We start from the raw sequence: 19,567 nt of genomic DNA, 5'->3' as shown, positions 1-19,567 counted from the left end.
TCACATGGATTATAAAAAAAAATATGATAATTTGAAGGGTACTATTTGATCATTTTTTGTTTAAATTGATAATTGTCTAGAAATATTCCATACATCCAACATTTGTATGCTCGAAAATTTCACGGAGTTCAACTGCTCGTTTCGTACGTGTGTACACACGTACCAAACGCGTACTGTGTACCGCGTGGCGTACGATATGTATACAGTATGTGCAAAGCAAAGTTCGGTCGCGGAAGTAGTGCTCCAAGCTTTCTCGAGGAGTTCTGAATTGAAGAGAATATTACCACCAACTAACAGTACCAAGTAGCTGGTTCGTCAATTTTAATTCTTCTTTGCAAGATTTTACTTTCTTCTTTGCAAGATTTTACAGTAGAACTATATTCTGTCTACTACTGATTTCGATTCTGGCTGATCTGGCATACGTTACTTATGCCGGTTAATGATAAAATAACAACTGCATCAGTGCATGGTCATCACTGTTGAGAAAAGCGGCACCGCCCTGTATTATCTTTGGTCTGAACACTTTCATTGCTTAACTGAGGTTACACTGGCTGACTCCTGGTGTGAACTACATGTCACCCTAAGTTTTGTGCAGATGGGACTTGCTACAAATCCACAATCCAGTTATCCACAATCCAGTTGGCCCTTTTTTATATTGTTTTTATCCGGTTTTTTTTCTTGTTTTAGCTTGTTTGTTTGTTAGTTTATCGTGCTTTGGGCTTGTGTTTGTGTCGAGCGCAATTTGAGTCCCCGCGCAAGTTTAAACTTGTGCGAGCAAGTTTAAACCTGTGCGTGCGCAAGTTTAAACTTGCGCGTGCATTAATTTCCTTGCTACAAATTGCACACGCTAGTTTTGCTGCAATTTTCAGAAATAAATGGATTCGGCGGATTAGTATGTTATAGAAAATATTGTTAAACTGACTTAATTCACGTTTTGGGCTTGTAGATGCTGGAAAAACCATAAAAACCTATCATATTCTTGTAGTCTGGTTCCCTGACCCCACTTAAGATGAAACGGAGCAATTAATACTCTTTGAGGAATTGTAAGGTCGAGAACTTCATAAGTTTAGCGCAGGCTTGCACCCCGCAGGTGTGTAATCAATTGCAAAGAAAAGTCAAAATAACTTCATATGAAAAAATAGGAACAGTTTTTGAAAAAAAGCCAGCTAAAATGTCAGCACACCAGGAGCCATGATTTTAAAGGATGCTTTAGACTGTCATTCCCTAACAGTTCAGTAAGGTATACGTGATAATTTGATCATTTCGTTCTTTGATGTTTGCAAATGTTGTACATTGTATCTTCCCTTTAAAGTAATAAATTAAATTAAGTAATTAAATTAGTAATGAGTTCATTTTTTTTCTTCAAATTATGCATTTTTTAAGTGTACACAGTGCTCGAAATGTTATGCAAAGTATTTTTAAAAACAAAATGAATTATTGTACCGTCCAATTAATTGCTAAATTAATCAAATTAGTATTTTTTTTTTGAATAAGTACTTTTTTAACTGTCACAATACATGTAAATTAAAGCATTATTTAAAAAATTATGTAAATGATTACTATAACGTCAAAACTTGAACAATTGAAGTGATCATAATCATTTTTCTTACGTTAACAACGGGTTACCCCTAAGAAATTATGATTCATTTAAATTAAAATATAAATAAAACGCTAATTAATTTTACAAGGCAAAAAAATTTGAAGCTGGTCTCCATTATTGAACAACTTCAGTACACTTTCCAAGCAATTGGCGTGCTTATTGATTGCTTGCCTGGTCCCCTCCCCGCCCCGCCCCCTCAGAAAACTTCTCTGATAAGCTCTGCTAAATCTCAATGTTTCTTTTCAATCCCCCTTTTATTTATTTTTTTGTTCATTAATTTATTCCATTATTTGTTAATTTATTTCTCCATGAACTCGTGTTTTGAACATTTTTTTTCTTCATTAAATGAAAATCCCGCCCGCAAGGTTCTCAAATTGCGATCACCTTTGCGCAAGTTGTAACGTGCGCACGCAAATCAAGGTGGCGCGGTGTAATTTGCGTGCTTAGGGAGTCCCTCGCGCAAGTTTAAACTTCCGTGGGGGATTCAAATTGCGCTCAACATTTGTATGCTTGTGCCGTCGTTGCTCTGGGTCGTTTCTTCATTAGTACGTTTGTCTGTTGGGTTGTTTGTCTTCCATCTGTCTGTCTGCTGGGTGGGCGGACTGTTTGTCGGCCCGTTTGATGGTTTGTTGTTTTTCCCTTTGTTTTTTTTTTGTTTTTATCTTGTCTGTTTTGTTTTGTTTTTGCTTCTTGTCTGTTTCCTTTCAGAGGTTGTCTATTTTTGTCTGTGGGGTCATTTGTTTCTTGTTGGATTGTCACTTTTGAGTCTGTTTTTTGTCAAGTTGCACATCTTACGTTTGTCGGGTGGGGATCTGATTGTCGGTCGTTTGGTTTTTTGGTCTGTCTTCCATGGTCTCTCTTTTTTTTTCTTTTTTCTTTTTTTCTTTTTTTTAGATCTTAAGTTTTCTAGGGGGTGTTTTCCTAGTCCGAAAATTTGGGACTCTTAATACTGCGTATGACTATGAGAGTCCTAAAACTTAAGATATCCATATTGTGCAAAAGTTTGTGCTGCATAAAAAAAACCAGTGTGAATCAAATTTGTAAGCTTCGTACTCACTACAGTTTCTTCAATAATCACCGTGATAATCCCCGAAATTTCTGCCTCGCAAAGTTGCTGTTGTGAGCATTGCTTCACCAAAAATTCAGCTTTTAATTCTAATTTTGCAGAGAGTTATCGAAATCCAAACGTGAGACATCACGGTGATGTGTGCTGCAATGCATTGTGCAAAAAGACTTCTCATCTATTAACATTTTCATCGTGTAGATAAAACGGCGCCCTCTTGTTGATCCGAGTAAATGCAGAATGTTTCATTTTTTAACAGAGGCCAACGATTAAAAAACAAGTAAGCTGCAATGTACTTCTTACACCTACATAGAATACTTTGGGAATCACACACACGTTTCTAGAGCATGGAGAATGACGTGGATGGTTTTGAACTGCCAAAAACTTGCCTTAAAATTGGATTTAAGGTCTCAAATTTCGCAGGTTACATGCTTGCAACTAAAGCATATTGATGTATGTGTTGTGTGGGCATAAACATTAGTAGTATTTTTGCACGTTTTATCACGGTCCCAGTCTGGTGTTTTCCTTGCTTTTTGTTGTTAATATGGTGCAATATATAAAATAAAAAAATTATTTTCAGGAATTTGTGCTATTCTAAAGGGTTTTTCTTTTTGCCCATGGGATTATGTGTTATAGTGTAAGTCTGTTTTAATGTGTATTTTTTTAACTTATGTCTTTTTTATGTCTATACTGTCTGTAATATTATTATTTTTGTTTTACCCATTGTAAATTTGATTGGGGGGAAATTACCACGGCCGGATAAGGATGAAAGGGCTTACGGACTTATGATCGGCACTCCACAGTGCTTAAGAAGGGCCTACCACTGTGCTTATACCAGGGCTTTTCGCAGCTACTGTTTACTTTGCAAGCTAACAAGAACTTGATAATAAATACACTGTTTTCGGCCACGCCCAGTCTCTCCACCGATCATTTCCTTTACCCCTTTGCCATTCAATAACATTTTGGTGACCCAGACGTGATATTCTGAGCATTCACCAAGCATGATAACCAACAGCTTGACAACTATTGGGTGGTTTCCATGGAAACTGATCCAAATATCACACGCCGAGTTCTGCGATCCCATGGAGCAGAACCACCTGCTGAAATCCAACCGGATGTTTCCATATACCACTGCATGATGATCAACGCAGTGCCCAATTAGGATCGTCCAAGAGCAGAAGCAGCAGCCATGTGTCTTGATTGCAGTGGTCAAACAGACGAAAGTTCACCTGCGACAGCAGAAACTTGCACTGGCCCAGCTCCGCCGGGAGATTGAGATAAAATCAAGAGCAGAGCAAGAAGACTTGATCGATGAACGGCTTCTTGAGGCTCAGCAAGCTCGCCTAGCAGCACTGAATTATACTGTTTCCATGTACAACCACCAAGGCTGAATAAACATTATTATGCACCATCTTCCAGTAGGGGGCAATGTACACGTTGGTGCGTACACTCGGGCAATACTTTCGCGCTTTGCAAATTCAACCATTCAGCATTTATCCGAATGTGGACTTTCTTTAATAGTATCACATAATGTGTACATGTATACATCATTGTTTTATAGAGAAACTTTAGTATTTAACTCATAACTCAAATAGGCCTACATGTATACCTGAATACTGTGAAATTAAAAAAACAAAAACGTTATTACCAGGGTCCTGTTCACCCACTGCGTGTAGGTGCATTGTTCATGCTTTGATTGAGCCAATAATGTTCAGAACCATCAGAACATGTTCAGAAGTTTACATCATGGTGGACAAAACTGAAATTTTAGGAGGTAAATGTTTAAATTTCAAGTGGAAAAAAACACATACACGTACATTGTATTTGTATCATGCAAATTGATTATGAGCTGATGCGAAGTAACCGAAGTTGAAAGTAATGTAGCTTGGGCTTTATTAAAAAGTATGTACATGTATACAGTATAAACTACAAATGTTTTTTTTTTTTTCAGTTTACAGTTTTCAGTTACTTCACAGTATGGGTAATATACTGCACACTTTAGATTATTATAACTGACGCCCAACCTTGCATTTGACTTGTTTGATCACTAATGTCATTCATTATTTCTTCCTCTGCACACCCTTAACAGTTCAAGATATTGCACTGCAGCAGTTTCATATTTCCCTGCAGCTATAGGCCCCTGTTGCCTTGTACCCATTTCTGTGCTCAAGATGTGCTATAAAGTCAAGTGTGACAAATGCCAGAAATTCACCTGGAAAGGTAAAAGGAATAACAATAATAATTATACAATGGTAAAGCTCATGTTCATAATGAATGTTTTGCTGCTCCTGTTTCATATTGCATGTCTCTCTGTTAATATAGTCTAGTGCCCATGGTCATGTTGGTTCTCTCTATATATATACATTGTATATTTGACAGAGGGCAAAGTTCTTCGGCAAACTGACTCATTGTGCCCTTCTTTGTTTTGCCTTTTGGTTTGTGGGTTGTCTGGTATATTTCTGGGTTATTGCTACAATCTGTACTAAATGTGAATTCTCTTTAATAAAAGTAGGTTTATGGTATAAATAATATCTTTTCCCCTATTGGAAAAAAAACCAACATCTCACACATGAAATATTTTGTACACCTGTATTCTAACTAATGTCCTTAGGATGTGGCCGTCATGCAGAACAAGTCATGAAGGATATACCACAGGAGGAGAGATGCCAGTGTCCCAGATCTTGATTTACATGGTAAGAATTACTGAACCCAAACTGCCAGGCATTTTTGCTGAGAAATTTCCTCAATACTCCAAAGTCCTCCACTGAGCTGGACATCAGTGGTTCATTTAACAATTGTCGACTGCTGTGATGTGGTATATGACTTGTTAACACCCGAGGGAGCAATGTAGCACCCCAGGCGAAGCGAGGGGTTAAAAAAGGGCATGTTCCACATCACAGTAGTCGATAATTGTTTTGTTATATCGTGCCAGTAACTCAAAAAGATAATGGTTGTAACGTATTGTGAGATCGCCTTTTATTAATTAAATCTGTGCGATGTAACCTTTGATAACTGAGTGTTTGGGTTTCCTGCCGGATGTGAGACTGACCGTTTGACTTTGCTGTTCTCATTGCGCAAATTAAGCTTGCGCGCCGGCAGATTCCACATGAGGGCGCAGTGAACACAGTGCAATATAACCCTCAGTTGTGTGACATGCATTTTTATTGTCCAGACACGTGGTCGTGCTAGACCAATGAATAATACAGTATCCAAGCACACGGTATAACAATCTTTATTAATTTGAACTTTCCTGGGACAAACAACCTCATGCAAGGCGCGTAATAATAGGGGCTGGGCTCTGCATTCTATAGTCCTGCAGAATCTTCAGGACTTGTTGAGAAATCTGAAGGGTTGTACAACTTGTCCTGTCATGTAGAATGTGCTAATGGTAATGAGAAGGCAACTTTTAATTCAAGACAAAAAAAGTTCCCTCGAAAGGATGTCGGCACCTTCGCATCATGCAAACAGATGATGGAGCCAGCTTTGTGTATAGGGCACTTCTTTGAGTGACTGAAAAGATTAATTGTATTCTTGAATGACAGTCCAGTCAATAGTGGCAGCTACTCAAGCTGATGATGCCCTCTCCTTCCACCTGGCCCAGTAGGCCAGCTGCTGATAGCTTGTTTTTATGAAGGGGTCACTGCAAAGCTTCAGGCTATACACTCGATGCTCAACTTTACCAGCTGTTGATGTCAGTGAAGGACAGCTTCGCATCTCTTTTACAAGTGTCCATGAAGCACAGAGGGCCTTCCAACTGGTTGTGAACCTTTTAGTTTTATCAATGTCTCCCTACAGTTTTTTTTTAGAATGTCACCAGAAACCATCGGTCTTACATGGCTTAACAAATTGAGGTGCCCCTGACTGAGAAGTCCAGAAATGCTGAGGTGCCTGCATGCTGCGAGACCTCACTGTTGGACACTCTTATATCTTGCTAAGAGGTGTAGAATGCACCATAGACGACAGCAATGGAAGCTGTTCAGCCTCTTTATTTTCTGGCTTGTCTAAGTTGTCCAAGATTTGTTGCTGTACATGAGTGTGCTGAGGATGCCAGCCTGGTACATGTAGATGCACAGCTTGGTGTTCACCATCAGGAGCTCTAGTTGTTCCAAACTTCCTTGTTCAGCCTTGGAATGACAGCTGCAGTCTCTGCAAACCTCCGGTTGCCTCAGCATCAAATGAAAGTGTACTAGAAATATGCATGTAGTCAATCCAATGGTAGGTGAAGGAGTCAACGACCTCAAGATCATGGTCACCGATCGTGATAGATAGGGAGAATCAGCATCCTGAGCCATAATGTTCATCTTCATGAGGCATATGTCCAAAACTCCATGTAGGCGTTAGACAGGCAGTCTACCAGCTGTTGCCAGTGGACTTGAGGGTGGGATATTGATGCTACATCATCACCGAACAACAACCCCAAGATGAGGACCCGGGCTTTGGTCTTGGAGAGAAAATGGACAGCGTCAAAACAACATTCTGTCCCTTTAGAATACAGGCTGACACAATGAAAAAGCATGGGGGAAAAGATCCAGAAAAGTGTTAGTGAAAGTACTCAACCCTGCTAAACCCCTACTAGTCCCTAGGAAAACTTAAATATTGCACCAGAGCAGATATATGCTGTGCATGTCTTTATTAATGAAAGAAGCAATCAGGTTCAGCAATTTTGGGGGACAGCTTTTCGGTTACAACAACCTGAAGCTCATGCTTGTGCTGACCAGGTCGAAGGCCCTCATCGGGTCAATGTATGAGATGAAGTGAAATCCTGGCTGCTCTGGACAGTACTTGTCCTGCAGGTGAGAGAAGATTGTTGATCTACCAGGTCTGTAACACCACACTCACTGTGAAACTTGGTAGATGCTTGTGGTAAGCTAAGGTGACACCCACAAAGAGTCTGTCCACAATGCGGAGTAGGAATATGCTGTGATTTAGTTTTGTAAGTCCCCAACTTCAACCTTGTTCTAAAATAAGGTGATGCTGTTGCATCTCAGATACCTTCATTGCTAAGTACCGTGGATATTGCTTCTTGCAGGTCCTCATTAAACTGATGTTTTGATTCTGGAGTGACAGAGAGAACTCCTGATTTTCTGTTGGATTTACTCCCTTAGCCTTGACCTAGATCTCCCAAGATTGACCTCCTGAGGCTAGGACCCAACCAGGTTGAAGACCAAAGCAGGGCCCAACTTCATGGCTCTGCTAATTCTGTGCTAACCGCACTAGCAGAAAAAAAATCGATGCTTACCCTGTAAGCACAGAAGCCTTGCGGGATGTACGCATGTGCAGAAGCCAACATTCCTCGAAAAACCGTGAAACACTCTTACCTTAAGCACATAATTTTCTGCTACAGTAAGCAAGGATTTTTTTCGCTAATGGTAAGCAGAACCATGAAATTGGGCCCAAGTTGAAGAACAAAACCTTTTACGAACCATCTGTGAACCCCTCTTTAAAGACAAATAGAACTTGATCATTGAAATCGATGCACAAATAACGGATTGCCTGATTTGGGGGGCTGAACTTGTACACATACATGGGGCAATGAATGTGTGTCCAGAGAGGGTTGACTTCCCACCTGTGGTTTGGCTAATTGCCTCAAAGGATTAACCAGATACTATAACAGATCAACAACAAGTACTTGGTATGAATGAGACCCTGGCTGTTAAAAGGCAAAACCACCTCATGTAGGCTTTATGAGTCAAAGTGTGGCTGATGTTGAAACTCCATAATTACATTCGGAATGTAAAAACTCTTGAAGACCAACCCAAGAATTAGACTCAACTTTCATGCAGTTCATAATGCACTGATGTCCCTTCAACAACAAAGCCAATAACAGCTCGTGTGGTTTTTTTTTGTATACAGATCATTGGATGGCTTCAAAATGCATGCACCGGAAGTATTTGGCATTATTGAGTGTACTCTGCAGGGCCAAACTTAAAGTTGCCAAATTACAAAGAGTGCAATAATTTATTTTTTTCTAACAGAAAATCTAATTCTTCCAATAAATCTTTTAAATAGCAGAAACTTTGGTGTTAAAAGTAATTTGGGTTAATGATTGGAAAGGAAAAGAAGGGTTTCACGGTTCACCTTTCAGTCTTAAGTTGAATTTCAACTCTTAGACTATATCTGTACTCATTTTGCAATGAAAGAAAATGCAGTAACTCTCACTTTAAAATGTATGGATTATTTCACAAAACCGTTTCATAGTACATGCATTATCTAAATTTGTATAGAATTCTGCACAACACGAGTAAAATTAGTGTATAACTTTCTAGAAAGACTGCTCTTAATCCATGAATCCTTAGCGGAACATGAGTACCTAGTGCTGATTATTAGTACAGCAGTTTGGTGATGGGATTGATGATGGGACTGTTCATTTGATGAGAGCATGGAATTTGGCACACAGACGGAGCATGGCATGAGAAAGATCGACTGTAGGGCCATCGCAGATTTGTCCTTTGAACAAAATATAGGTAGGATAACAAACAATGGCAGCCATTTTGAAAAGTGCTTGTTATTCTACCCTTTTGTACAAATTTGTGATGACCCTATAGCTATAAAAAGTTTCTCTAGTGCATGTTCTTACTGTGTACCAACTGTCGTGCTTTTATCATCAAATGAGCAATTCTATCATATTGTGCACCGATACAGGATCCTCAGCTATACATTAATTGTAGTATGAAGCATCGTGTGAAATTGTTGCCTGCGCCTGGTTTATGCTGCCATTCTCAAAATGTAGCGCCTATATGCTGTCATTGTCAAGAAAAAAAGACTTTTTGTATCAGTACTAACGAAGGTTCGAACCGTATACCGTTGTAATAAGGTTTTTCAAATATACTAAATCCGTTAACGAACGCGAGCCGGCTGACTAGTGTGTAATTTCAGGTACGCGAGGTACATGTAGGGGTAGCTCGGTGGTTTGGTCGATATCAAATGAGGGGAATAATGCTCATTGTGATATTGGGCGAGGTATTCACCCCTGTATTTGGAAAAAATGTGATAACATTGCAGCGGCGGCAGCTTTTCTTTAAAAAAGTGGTTGCCAAAAACATGCTTGTTGCAACAACAAGCATATTGGCGGCCATTGTGAAGAATAACATTCAAAGTTGCCACCGCTTACACTGCAAAGCTATCACACATTTTCCAACTCTAAATGTGCATACTTTGCCAAAAATCTCTACGAGCTTTGCTTCTTTGGAACATCCGATACCGGTGGCCCTATTTTTTGGACCGAAGCCGATGGCCTAATGTTTGAATTTGTCAACGATACAGCCGGCACAGGGGGTGCATGCCTATGTTCACCAATACCTTTGTTCCAAATACCGATGTTCCCTAACCCTAGCCCAAACCCTAATCCTAAGGATTTCGGGAACATCGGTATTCACAGGGTAATATCGACATTAGCGGTAGCCCGCTATGCAAATGCTAGTCAAAACAGCGGCGGGCTAGTCAAACTATCATTTTAAGTAGCCCGGCTGGCAAGTCAATAATATTGGGCTTCGGCAAAGATGAAAGGACAGGAAGAAATAAATTATTAAATTCAGAAAGCAAACCTGCATCAAATTAGATTTGTTTATTAGAAACACTGACAAGATTGCCTTAGGATACACGTTTCACATGTATGCACATTGTTGTTTATGAGACCTCTGTTAAAGAAAAACTTGTGGGCAAGTGAAAAGGCCCGCGGGCTGGTAAAGAGTCTGTTTCAGTAGCCCGGCTGGCTAGTGAGAAAAATAGTTAAGGTCGAACCCTTGGTATTCGAGAACATAGGTATTGGGGAACATCGGGTAGACCCCGGCACAGGCATGCCCGACAGACTCGGCATACGGGCACTGAGACGGTTTTGAAAACGATATTTATTTTAGTTTCCTTCACCAATGGAGACAAACCATTGAGCAGATTAGTGGAGCAATGTCTGTTATAAAGTACTAGGCCCGTTTCATTAAATTACGACGAATGCAAATGGTGTATATTACGGGGTTTTTGGTATTTGTTGACATTCTTTTGTTATTGGCCTAAACTGTTTTAATTCGTTTGCCAATTTGACGAACCCATCACAGTACCAACATGTATGAGGAGTTAAACTGAGTTTACATTTTAATCCAAATTCTATTGTTAGTTATGTGTATGCTGCTCAGAGAAATGTTACTAGTAAGAAATGATTCGAGGATGTGTCTGAAATGAAAAGTAATTGAATTTTAGCAAATTCTATAATTTTAGATTTTATTACAGGTTTATCACCTGTCATGTTCAAATTTTACTAAATGTGTTGTGATTATATATCGGTTAAAATAGGAAATAAAACCTCTGGAATTACAGTTGCATGTGTGCTTGAGTCTCGGGTATAAAAACAGTGCATGATTTGTAGAATTTGTATTGACCCAGTTTCTAGGTTTTTATCATTAGGAAAAACAAATCTGTTAATACATGTATAAGAGGGAATGTAGTGGTCAATAGCTGCGGGTGTAGTGTTCAATAGCTGTTGAAAGTGAATTGATGCTACGGACCAACTTTGTCATTAGGAAGAACCACTTTGCTTGGAGACAGATGTGAGCTGGTTCAAATCCAGCCATTGACCGTCCACATCTTTACTATGTAGTGACTGCAGGGTCGTTTACACTTCCCCTATTCTACTATGCTGATTACCTTTTCTTTTTGTGCAATTCTGGGGGTTGCAGTGCCGCGGATGTAGGGGGTTTGGGGATCGCAACGCCCCCACCTCGTTCAGCTGCCGACTGTGATACTAGTAAAAGGAGGCAAACAATAAAGTTAATTACTTAATTCACAAATTGCCTTTCAATGCAGGACACATTTCCAGGGGAATTCCTGGAAACCCCCACCCCAACCCCTCCGATAGGAGGTCGTACTTTCGACACAACCTCACTCACCCCCCCCCCACCTCCCATCATATCAACCCCTACCCCCACCCCACCCCCGTTTCCTGAAAGCTAGATCCGCCCCTGCGTTGGATGAATGACACTGTGCACCTAAAATCATCTCGTCAAAGGGAAATCCTTTATTCCAAGATCATATGGATAGACACCAAACAGAAATCACCGCTCAAAGACATCAGACCACTTGGCACATAATACGTTTTTTTTCTGGAAATATCGGCTATTGGATGCAGGAGATTTTTTACCCCCGTATGGGGGGACTAATACGGTTATATTCCACGTTGTGTTTAGAATAATTTCCATAACTTAAAGTTGAACATTACTGGCTAAAGATTTAGCCGAAGCAAGAGGATTAGACACGCACGTGTGCAGGACTCGGTAGAGCGTATATGATATATCTAACGTGCATATTATGATGCGACCCTGCGCGCCAGCCCATCGGATTCCACTTTAGAAACTTTGACGGCATTTCGATCAGATATATGGACTACATAAGCTGTTGATTGGTTAATTTGGAAGCCATGTTTTTTTTATACAACAACGGCTTACTGAAAACCTGATTTAGAAGGCGCCCGCTCAATGGTCAGAATATCGAGGTCAAGACGCAGTCTTGTTTTGCATGATCGCCGAATATGCACTGTTGGCATATCATAGACCCAAGATTGCTTTTTTTTTCTTTTCTGGTTTACAAACTGTTGGCTAGCATAGCGGGAGGGCATGGTAGCGCACTGTTCGAACGTCATGGGGGCGAGGTTAGTTTGGTGTATTTCATCCCAAGATATTGTAAATCCGGTTTCTGAAACTCATACATTAACAATATATGTACACGCAGTAAATGTTGGTTGTTCACAAGTTTTAATGCTCTCAAAACTCACAATACATGTACACGCAGTAAATGTCTGTCAGGCATTTGAACGATAAAAGCTAATAAGGACCAATGAATTACTTACATTCTAATTCGGGCGATTCACAATGCAGTGCGCCACCAAGAGTTTGCCAAGGAGAGTTCATTTTTCTCAGTGCATTGTGGGAGAGAGTCGACAAATTCGCAGCGCGGGACATTTGAAATTGTTCGTTTTTTTCGGTCAGTAGTTTCGTAAGCGTACGATTCGAGTATCTGTTTCCCCTTTTCTGTTCTTTTCATCAATATGGTGTTTTTTGTAAGCCGGCAGAACGATATGCTCCAATCTGTAACAAATTAGCTCAAGTTATCTTCCGACACTCATTCGAATGGGCAATGTTGTGTCGACCGTAAACTTAAAAAAAAAAATGGACTCTCTATGGCAAACTCTTGGTGGCGCACTGCATTTATTATGAATCGCCTGCGAATTGAAAAACTAATCGCCACGGTTTCATTTTCTTGACTTATGTGCCATCTAGTGTCACATTGTTCAAAATAATTTGTATTTTTAACGTTGTTATTATCATCCAAGGATTTTTTCGCGAGGAATTAAGCATGACTTGTGTGGTGTTATCATCCTTTAGGCAAACTTGTAATGACTCGATGGTGTAGCGATGTGTGTTTTCTCCCGAAATGAGTTCTACTACCACTGTTTATGAAGCCTCGTGTCTGTTCTTGAATATCGTGAAAAACGGCACACAAAATGTTGGTTGTTCACAAGTTTTAATGCTCTCAAAACTCACAAGTGCGTCATGCACCTGCTATATCCAATGATTAACAAACTTCTGGAACGTCAGTAGGCTTAAACACACAATGACTGAATAACATTTTTGAGGAAACTTTCAACGTTGGAATAAAACTTGAACAAAGCAGAATGAAAACGATAAGTAAGAGGTCACATTCATGTCACAACTCTGGTGCCTATGGCAACCGAAACTTATTAACATACTTGTTTGTATGGAACGCCTGCTGGAGATGTAAGTACAAACAATTAATTATATACATGTCACTACAATGGCAATGACTTGAGTCCCAACTAGCTAGTCCGGTCAATTTACGTTTGACGAGCAACAGACGCTCACGGCATAAAACATGGCACCGTCCAAACGACAGTTTACGCGTTGACGAGTTGCAAACAGTCAGGAAAAGGCGAGTAACACCACCTTTTCACTCCTTAGATTCAATGAGATTTTTAGTCTGTTAATCAGTGGCTTTTTTCTTCGTGTGAGTGTGTTAAAATAATCTTCTGCAATTTGTTCTACGTCAAGGCCTTTTTTGTCGTAAATTGACCGGCCTAATTAAACAGCCATGTGGTTGCGAAGGGCGATTTCTAAAGGTTTCGTTACACTTTATTTTGAATGAAACTACATGTACACACACATGTTCACGTTGGCGGGCGCCAAATCTTTGAAACTTAATTTCTCCAGTTTGGAAGATTGTTTCTTCATGCAACTTTTAGGGTTTATTTCCCTTATAATGATACAAGTATGTACTAAAAGTCGCTGTGTCAGATATGTTCATTACTTTTCGTTGAAATTGGAAAAATAGGCCTCGCTACGTGAAATTTTAAAACTTGTAACACTGGCATGGTGTGTGCAATATCTATCAATCTTTTCAAGCCTCACGAATATTAATGAGGTTCCTATCCATTACGGTGCGCAGTAATCAATTGCATCAAAGCCTCCTTCACGAGTTGTTAATTAACAAATATCACCCTTTTTGCCGACTTCCATTGATTGGTCGATGCCGAGACCCACGCCATGTCACGTCGAGTGACGCTAATGAATATGCTAATAAATATGCCCTTTTCATCATCGTGCCAGGCCGAAATCGGTCAGCCGTAGCACTTACTGCGCTTTCCTGAACAATGCACATGGGAAGGATTTTTTTTATCCGCTTCGAAATTTTCCTTGGAGATGGTTCCATGTGTAACACTAGCGTCCGCAACAACAGATTAAGCTGAAATTCGGAATATACTTAGATGATGTAAGTGTTCAACTACTCGTGAAATAACAACTTGGGTAAATTCCTAGAAATTGGAATAAATACATACATTTGTGGAAGTTTTCGAACGATTTCTTTCAGACTTGAAGGTCAGCTTTGACAGTTACCAGTATTGACGTTTCGGCATCGATGACGGCGATTTTCACTGACACGAAGTTTAGAATTTCTTCTTCTGTTATATTTTAACATTCCAATCATACTGAGCATATTTTCTGAGAAACACAACGCTCAAAATGCCATATGGGGGGGGGGGGTATGATTGCACTGCTCTGTTATTGCGTCTAAGTACGTATTCGGATTAGCTTTGCCTAACAACGGCATGACGCTTTGTGTTAGCAACCATATGGCTGTAAACGGGTAACTGACTCGAATTGACTCGAGTCACTGAGAGCAAATGACTCGACTCGACTCGATATCAAAAGACTCAACTTGAGTCAAAGGCTAAGAATACTCGAGTCCCAAACCTCTGACTTACGGTACAAAGTTATTAATGTTGTCATACCTACTTGGCGTTACCTGTAACATTATGTTACGTACTAAAATATTTGTACCAAAATTGCATGTAAAATTATGGGAACCGAGATTCTCCGTTTAAATATACATTTAATGCACGTACTATATAACGATCACAGTACACTATATAACGACCACAGTACGCTACAGTAAAATTCTTCACCTTTGGGGACTACATGTATTGGAATCACGAGTTATTCATACCTTTCATATGTAGACGTTAATAACGAAAATAATCTCCATACACAAATCGACTAAATGTTGTGGTTTAGTAGGCATGCAGTCCAAAATCCTAATTTTGTACTGAGGCCTAGATATTTACAAGTTTGTTCACATGCAGTAGCACATGTTGCTGTTTCAATAAATGACGTCAGAAATCACAGTCTAGTTTCGATGTTCTCGTCTATGGCTAAGGATGTTGTGTTATTCACTTCTGGTGCACGTATTACAGAGGGAGATGCATTTTGCCTGCTGGCTTGGCCTTTGCACTTGAACGCCACTTTGATTGCAGAACGGTACGCTGGGTTCACGGCACCGTAGATCAACGGATTAATCATTGCATTGATGTTCTGGGGAACAACGGATATCCATATGGTTCCTGATCCTAATGCTGCCCGAAATGGATCTGGAATCTGAGCCAGAAGACAGATCCATCCAGACAGGCTGAAGATACGATATGGGGCCTGGCATAAGAAGAACACAGTGCCGTTAGCGACCAGCATTTTCGCAACGTGACTTCGGATATGAGTTGCATTATGGTCTTTCTTTACTGTAATGTTTTTGTTTGAGTGACGTTTGTTGAGCATTTGTAAGATTCGTACATACATGAAAACGTTAGCCACCACTGCCATAATCCATGGAATATTCAGTAGGGGCGGAATGAAGTAGTTTAACCAAGGTGACACAGGACCACAGTATGCATGGCTGGATGGGTAGTCCACAAAGGCGTCGACATTGGGCCATTGGAGGCAGACTACGTTGAGAACTAGAACTCTCGGAACTGTTGAAGCGGAAAACAGTAATCCCACCAGCCAGCAGATTGCAATCATTCTATGGGTGCGTCTTCGTCCGCGGATTTTGAGATGTTTGATGGGATGGCACAGGGCGAGGAATCTCTCGAACGATACCATGGTAACTAAAGCAATGGATGCAAAGTAGCCAGTATTTATCACGGTGAAAAAGCTGACACACGAGGCAGAATTCACGAAGGGATCGTGAAATGCCACGACGGATGCAGTGTAACTCCTTATGTCGTATATGGACTCCAGACTCAAGTAGAGAAGATCAGCAAGTGACAAGTGTGCCAAGTATATGTTGGTATCTGATCTCAGTTTGCGAACGCGGACAGTGACAAATAGAAAAGTCAAGTTAGTGATGATACCAAGGCACCAGATGATAGGTACGACGATGGCCTTAATACAGATATCCAAGCGAGTATGTAGCCACGAAGAAACTGCCTCCTGACTGATATTGACAGTATCCTGTTCATTACACTGACCTGATGTTATTCCTGCTCCCATGATAGTTGTATGTACGTGTAGTTTATACAGGCACAGTTTCTAGAAAGATCGTCAATCTATCTTATCAGTATTAAATCTTGCAGCTCATCAAAAGGCATCCATGAACATGAACATCTCACGACATTCTTCTGATATAGAGACTTGTTGACATTAAAAGAATCCCTTCTTTGACAGTACATGTAGTTGCATGTTGAGCATGAAGATTCGAGCCACCCAGTGTGTTTGCTCGTTATTTTGTGTTCGAGTCTAAATTCACGGCGTTGTTAATAAACTCCTTGCATCGCCTGTCATGTGGAAAAGTCTGCAGTATTTGTTGTCTGGTGAGTACTTGCTTGCTTTTAACTAATTGCAGTCACTGTCATCTTTGACGTATATTCCATCGCGGAACAGTGAGCGTAATTACGGTTTCCATGTCAGAGAAGGTTCTTGTATAATTATATCGAGTGGGCTGGACAATATTCTGCAAGCGGGGCTTCTCTGATTATCCGAAATCAAATAAAATGTCCTTGTCTCATCTTCTGTCCCAAATGTGGGAATTGCTGTTTTATGTATAGTTTTTTAAAAAGCGGCAATTCTGGGTCACAAAGGCTTCTTTAAATTTCATTAACGTTTTCCCGTCCCCTGCTCCTTGCTTTGTGTGTCAACAGATATTTGGCTTTTTTGCAATTTGCGAAAAAGCCTTTCTTTGGCTGTTTCGGCAACCGGCCGAAACAGCCTTTGTTTTCGTTAAGATTGTTTTTGGCTATTTCGGCAACCAGCCGAAACAGCCTTTGTTTTCGTTAAGATTTTTTTTCTTTTTCTTCTTCTTTTACAGTCATTTTGCCCATAGCATTTGTACACGTTTTTTTGTTACCGGCACTTTGGGCACTAAAATCAATCCGATTGACTTTATACTTCGCACACAATTAGACCAGCTTGAATTTTTTACTACCTATTTTTAAGCATTTACTTGCATTTGTATGAATAAAAATGAAGCAAATACTTTTACTGGAAAGCATTTGCTGTAAGCTAAAAGTATTTACTTTTTACTTGTTAGCTTTTATTAGACTAGAAGTGTTCATTTTGTATGAATAAAAAGGAGTAAATGCCTAGATTTCAAGTATTTGCTAGTCATTTTTCAAGGCTGTGTTTGGGCAACCATGAAAATATAAAGCAAATACTTCCGTGCAAAAACTGCTGCAATTATTAGTATTAATCGCGCTAAAATTAACACAAAACGTTAATAAACTACATATAATACCATACACTGTATTTTGAATAACATTTATGCGAATTTTTACTTTTGATTATTATCATTTTCATTACTAGAAGAAACGAAAATTTCGCATTTTGTTCTCGATATGAGAAGTGTTAGCGTAAAAATTCAGTGCGGCATAGAATTATTAAGGAGAAATTTTATCCAACGCCATCCTGGGGACTGTAAAAATTAAATCAGTTTTTTAGTTTATTAGGTCACCAATCTTTGCAAACTATATTTTTTTAAAATATTTGAATAAACAAAACTAATAATACAGAATATACCCTCATTACTTCTGCGCGAAAATTGCTGCATTTACTGCAGCATCCAAATTCTATTGTTAATTATGTGTACATGTATGCTGCTCAGAGATATTATAATAAGAAATGATTCGAGGGTGTGTCTGACATAAAAAGTATTTGAATTCTGTAGCAAATACGATTCCAAATTCTATAATTTTAAATTTTATTGCAGGTTTATCACCTGTCATGTTCAAATTTTACTACATGTGTTGTGATTATATATCGGTTAAAATGGGAAATAAAACCTATGGGATTACAGTCGCATGTGGGCTTGAGTCTCGGATATAAATACAGTGCATGATTTGTAGAACTTGTATGGAACCAGTTTTCTAGGTGTCTATCAAAAGTTAAAAATCTGATATTACATTTATAACAGGGAATGTAGTGTTCAATAGTTGTGGTGTTCAATAGCTGCGGGTGTAGCGTTCAATAGCTGTTGAAAGTGAACTGATGCTACTGGCCTAACTTGGTCATTATAAGAAGAACCACTATGCTTGGAGACAAATATGAGCCGGTTTAAATCCAGCCATTGACAGTCAACATCTTTACTATAATGACAGCAGGGTCGGTACACTTCCCCTATTATATGCCGGTAATACCTTTACTTTTTGTGCAATTCTAGGGGTTGCAGTGCCACGGATGTAGGGGGTTTGGGGATCGCAACGCCCCACCCCGTTCAGCTGCCGACTGTGATACTAGTAAAAAGAGCCAAACAATTAAGGAATGCTCAAGTTCCTAACGTAATTGTCCAATTGCCTTTCAGTGCAGGACACATTTCCCAGGGGCATTCCCTGAAAACCCTCCCCCCCCCCGATTGAAGGCCATACTTTCGACACAACCTCACTCACCCCACCTCCCATCATATCAAACCCCTACCCCACCCCACCCCCGTTTCCTGAAAGCTAGATCCGCCCCTGCGTTGGATGGATGTCACTGTGCACCTAAAATCATCTCGTCAAAGGGAAATCCTTTATCCAAGATTATATGGACAGACACTAAACAGAAATCACCGCTCAAAGACATCAGATGACTTGGCACATAATACGTTTTTTTCCTGGAAATATCGGCTATTGGATACAGATTTTTTACCCCTGTATGGGGGACTACGGTTAGATTCCACGTTGTGTTTAAAATAATTTTCATAACTTAAAAGTTAAACATTAATGGCTGAAGATTTAGCCGAAGCAAGAGGATTAGACACGCACGTGTGCAGGACTCGATCGTAATGACTCGAACGACTCGAGTCACAATTCTGGTGACTCAACTCGACTCGAGTCCCAACTAGTCCGGTCACTTTACGGTTTGACCTAGAACAAATTAACCATTCAAGCGTCAGTCATCTTAAAATAAACCTGCACAAATAACATTTTTTTTTCTATGGAGTGGAAAGGTGTTTCTTTCAAGCACTTTTGTAGATTCAAAGTTGAGTTTTTTTGTACCTGAACTGTGGAGGGCGCCCTTTCTTACTTCGTTTTGTGACTCTTCGATGTTTACCTTGTAAATACAGCTAATGCTCAGGGTACACACCTGTAAATAGGCCTA

The 19,567-nt window shown here is 39.8% G+C and overlaps 1 protein-coding gene and 1 long non-coding RNA gene across 2 annotated transcripts; one reads left to right on the top strand and one right to left on the bottom strand.

Moving 5' to 3' along the window:
* The first annotated feature begins 164 nt into the window (after window positions 1-164).
* On the top strand, window positions 165-8,594 carry LOC119721904. The gene is made up of 4 exons (XR_005270345.1): window positions 165-310; window positions 4,753-4,883; window positions 5,275-5,356; window positions 8,517-8,594. It is a non-coding gene; the product is annotated as an uncharacterized LOC119721904 (long non-coding RNA).
* A 6,749-nt stretch (window positions 8,595-15,343) lies between these two features.
* On the bottom strand, window positions 15,344-16,486 carry LOC119722221 (delta-type opioid receptor-like). The gene has a single exon (XM_038192267.1). It carries the CDS (start codon window positions 16,484-16,486, stop codon window positions 15,344-15,346), a length of 1,143 nt encoding a protein of 380 aa, XP_038048195.1.
* Window positions 16,487-19,567: the final 3,081 nt, after the last annotated feature.

Source organism: Patiria miniata, unplaced genomic scaffold (assembly GCF_015706575.1).
Source record: "Patiria miniata isolate m_02_andy unplaced genomic scaffold, ASM1570657v1 HiC_scaffold_14, whole genome shotgun sequence".
Taxonomy (NCBI): domain Eukaryota; kingdom Metazoa; phylum Echinodermata; class Asteroidea; order Valvatida; family Asterinidae; genus Patiria; species Patiria miniata.
The sequence above is the reverse complement of the archived record's forward strand: the minus strand, read 5'-3'. Positions and strand labels throughout refer to the sequence as shown.

What these genes read in the sequence shown, in the direction of transcription:
- LOC119722221 (XM_038192267.1), bottom strand. Translation starts at nt 16,486, where the DNA reads ATGGGAGCAGGAATAACATCAGGTCAGTGTAATGAACAGGATACTGTC.